Here is a 4,456-nt window from a genome sequence, read left to right on the forward strand (position 1 = left end):
TTATTTATTAAGTAGCTAGAAGAATACAATATTTCAACAACTACCTAATTAATTATTATCTTTCATCTCTAACAATAATATTATATTGTTAATGGAAAAATCAGATTGATGTTTGGGGATTTAGAAAGCCATTCTTGTTCTTGGAATGGATAGGAATGAATGCAATGCTTGTGTTTGTTATGGCTGCTCAGAGCATCTTCCCAGGCTTTGTTAATGGATGGTATTATAAGGATCAAGATAACACACTAGTAACAATCTACCTCACCCTTTTTATTATTTATTTAATTTTTTCAGTCTTTCAATTATATCACATAGATTATATATTAGTGTTGGTTATGTGTAAATAACTAAATCCATATAATTTCACTTAATTTTTAATTAAAAAAATTAATCTAGTCTTGGCATATTTGAATAAACTTTTGCATAATAATAAAGCCCTTAAACACAGTTTAGCATTATTACTTTTTCTTTTTATTTATTTTGTAATATTTTGGTTATTCCAAGGATTTGATTACAAAATTCAATTCAATATGAGGATCTAATAATACAAATTTTCAAAATATAAAAACCTAATTGAAAAAATTATTTCGATTAAAAAATAATTATAGAGACTCACAGTATAATTAAACCTATATAAATATAATATATGCTTTAATTTTCATATTTTTATCCAACTATAATAATTCTTTGTCTCACTTTAATCTTGATCTCAATTAGCTAGAAGCATAATATATAACAATTTTTTTGGGATGATATGAACCAGGTAAATTGGATCCAAGAGCATGTGTTTAACAATGTTTGGCACTCAGAGAGATTGGGTACTCTATTATATGTCATCTTTGCTGAAATCACTTTCTGGGGTATGGTTGCTGGTATCTTCCACAAATTAGGAATATATTGGAAACTCTAGGCTAATTTATTTAGAAATCAATTAATTATGTTAATTAATTTATGGTGAAAACTCACATGTAATTATTTTTACATATAAAATTTATAATTAAGAATCGTTAAATAATTTGACAGATTTGACTAAATTATCATTTAACAATTCTTAACTGTTAACTTTATATAAAAATAACTGTACGCAAATTTTACCTTAATATATAGTAATATTTTTCTAATTGTCCTATGAATTATAGCTAGCTCAATTTATCAATGATGTTAAGATATTTCTCATCAGTTATTTAATACATGTGTGTAACTAAAATTAAGCAAATATTTTAATTAAATAGAGTGCACATGTCTATTAAGAGAAATATCATACTAATTCAAGGAACCCCACAATAATATTATAACATCATCCATAGAAATCAATGAACAAACTAAAGCAAATGTTTTTGGATGGAAAGAGCCCCTATCACTAAAGTTTTGAGTCCAATTCATCAAATTATTTCAATAGCATTAAGATTGGTGGGGTATAAGACTACAACGTTGTGCAATAAAATCATGAAAAATGTATCCTAAGAAAATATCTAAGAAGAAATTAATTGATTAAGAACAATTGTCCATATATTAAAGACAAACTCATGAACTATTATAAGGAAGTAAAGGTAAGATATTTGTGTTATGGACTTATGGCTACTATAATAGAAATAAATTCAATTATATAATTCTACTACTTTACAATATATTACATTCCATTTTCCTTTATTTGATCTTCTTGCTATATATGGCCTTATCATTTTTCTTATATATACATATAAGTTAGAATTACAAATGTGTAACTTGACAAATATGATATGATAAAAATTAAGGAGCATGTTATATGTATATGTACAATTGTACACTAGACTATGAACAAAAACATGGATCTATCACTCCCAACCCATCAGCATTTTCCAAACTCCTTCTTCAATCTTGTTCCTCGGAAGAGATAACCCTTCTCCTCCTTCATCAAGTAAGATTCTGTATACCTCCCATTCCCGGTCTCCGATCACATGTCTTCCGATTTCAGCCTGTCGCAATTACAGAAAACATATCAAATTATTTAACGATTTTTAAGTCTGTCGTATATCTAAAGTAAATTATTCATCCTTTAAATTTGGTGACTACTCAAATTAATATGTTTTGGCGACTAAACTTAAAACATGTCAAATTATTTAACGATTTTTAATTATTATCTTCCTCTAAACTCTAAAGACATCTTCACGTGAGTAGTAATCAGAATATGAATAGTTACCGAAAAAATGCAAGTTTGAAGCATGTTGAGAGCAAGAGTAACGTCGTAGAAGACGAGGGGGCGTCCCTTGCCGGACAACTCGACAGGGTTGGCAACGAGAAGCTCCGTGTCGGGTCCTCGGCTATGGACGCCTACTCTGACTGGATGGAGTAGCTCCGTCCTAAGCCGGGACGACAAAGAATGCTGCTTCTTTGGATCTACAATCTTCTTCCCATCTCCTTTTGTGATGATGAACAAATCAATGTCACATTTTCCTCTCTCTTTAACATAGAATCTGCCATAACAAATCTGAATGTTGTAGTCCTTAAGAGTTCTCATGATATCATAGATAAGACCTTTGTGATCTTGGCACATGATTTGGACAAGAGTATGAGCAGGACTAAGAGTGTTGTCCATGGTGATAGTCACTTCATCCGACCGTATTAGTGTTCTGTTTCCAATCGTTTCTTCATCGGTGATTGCCGCCGGAAGAAACGATGATGCCGGCGAGCAAACATCCGCCGCCGGCCCTACCAATTCAATGTCTATATCAATGATGGCATCCTTCAATGTCCCTCTTAAATATTCTTTGGTATCTTCCTTTCTCTTTTCGGTATGCATAAGTTCTCTGCAAAATAAAAATAAGTTTGAGTTTAATTTTAATACACTGACAGTACCTAATCATCAGATTCATTCTTTTAGATGTAAAAACCTTGTATCTGTGATGAAAAAGAGATCCATGACTTTGCCATCAGGTGTAGTAGATACCTTCACTTTCTTTATGACAAGCTCTAGTTCACATAGAGCCTCTGTAACATCTGTCACCATTCAAACAAAAATCATTTACTTTGTTAGTTCTCTCTATCAAACCCTATGATCTGTTCCATATATTAGTCCTCCAAAGCCTAAACAATTGAGAATAAAGTAATTTAGTGAAGGGAGTAACATCTAAAACCAAAGAGAAAAATCCAAAATAGCTCCTGACAATTACTTCAAAAGACAACAAGGCTTTTGACAAAAAAAAAATCCCAATCCGACCTCTGACAGTTATCTCGAAAGGACAACGAGGCTCCTTTGTTTTTTTTTAGCACAGGGCTAATCAATTCCAAAAAAAAATTATCAGGAGTCGAATTAGATGTTTTTTTTTTGGGACCTCGTTGTCCTCTCGAGATAATTGTCAAGGGAACCAAAGGAATATCAGAAACCTCAAAATCTTGATTCTTGACTTTGAACAAAAATATATTGAAAAGACATGTAAATATGGTGATTGAAGAGTTATGGAGAATTACCATGTAAAAGGCCTTTGCGATCATAGCAACTAAACTTGAGAAGAAAGACATGAGGAGGGTTAGGTGGATGGAAATCAGAGGAGTAATAAGAGATTCCAGAAGCTGAGGAACAAGAAGGGCATGCCCCAATTAGCCTCTTCTTCAACAAACTCCATCTTGTATTCTCTTTCCCAACCACCCACAATACTATGTAACACCATTTCCCATCTGTTGACACATCTAATAATTCATTCAAAAAGAGTCAACATTAAAGCAAAACAAAACAAACCCATGTCTCAAATCCAAACAAAAGACTAAGAAATCAGAGAAAGATTAGATTTTGAAATTACCTCCTCTTACAATGCTAAGACCAAAGAAGAGTATGATACGACACAGATCAGAACCAAGACCAGTTTTGTCAGGACAGTTCACTGTTATCACTGTTGGATCTCCTTCTTTCTCTGCCTCCCTGAATATCACTACATCATCATGCAATATTCCCATAATCTTCTTCTTAGGATTATATATAATTCACTCTTCTTCTTCTTCTTCTTCTTGTTGAAGCATATGAGAAGGAAAAAGAGAAGTTTCTGTTTATTTAAGTGATAATGATGATGGCTTCTTATTCAATGGTTGTTATTGGTAGTAGTATCTTGTTGAATTCTATATAAGATTCAACAATTAATAATGAATAATATTATATGAGAGAGTAATGTGGAGAATGAAGAAGCAGAGAGTTTAACTGCTTCTGAGGGAGGGACAAATGTTTTTAAGGTTGTAGACTTTCTATATATGTGGTTGTAAATATTATTATATTGTAATATATATATTACTATTTATAGTAGTGTTTTTTAATAAAAAGAATTTTGTTGCTTCAAGGTACAATAGTGTACTCATTTTTAATAAAGAAAAATTTACTTAATAATGAAACAAATATATTATATTAATTATACTAATTTGTAGTCGTATTTTAAATAATATTTAATTTAATTAGAGCATAAATTAAAGGTAAACAAAAACTCTATATAAC

General features: G+C 31.1%; 1 protein-coding gene across 3 annotated transcripts; it reads right to left on the reverse strand.

Annotated features, from left to right (window-relative positions):
• On the reverse strand, positions 1,594 to 4,232 carry LOC107626461 (ACT domain-containing protein ACR10). 3 transcript variants are annotated; one of them, XM_016329345.2, is made up of 5 exons: positions 3,777 to 4,210; positions 3,448 to 3,654; positions 2,871 to 2,976; positions 2,180 to 2,786; positions 1,594 to 1,955 (listed from the first exon to the last, which is right to left on the reverse strand). In XM_016329345.2, the coding sequence occupies exons 1-5, from the start codon at positions 3,928 to 3,930 to the stop codon at positions 1,815 to 1,817; spliced, it is 1,215 nt and encodes a 404-aa protein (XP_016184831.1). In that variant the 5' UTR covers positions 3,931 to 4,210; the 3' UTR covers positions 1,594 to 1,814. The 3 variants fall into 3 exon arrangements, with proteins under 3 accessions (XP_016184831.1, XP_016184830.1, XP_020972401.1); XM_016329344.1 differs by having other exon boundaries at positions 1,599 to 1,955; positions 3,448 to 3,666; positions 3,777 to 4,232; XM_021116742.1 differs by having other exon boundaries at positions 1,599 to 1,974; positions 2,168 to 2,786; positions 3,448 to 3,666; positions 3,777 to 4,232.

This window comes from Arachis ipaensis, chromosome B02, assembly GCF_000816755.2.
Source record: "Arachis ipaensis cultivar K30076 chromosome B02, Araip1.1, whole genome shotgun sequence".
Classification (NCBI taxonomy): Eukaryota; Viridiplantae; Streptophyta; class Magnoliopsida; order Fabales; family Fabaceae; genus Arachis; species Arachis ipaensis.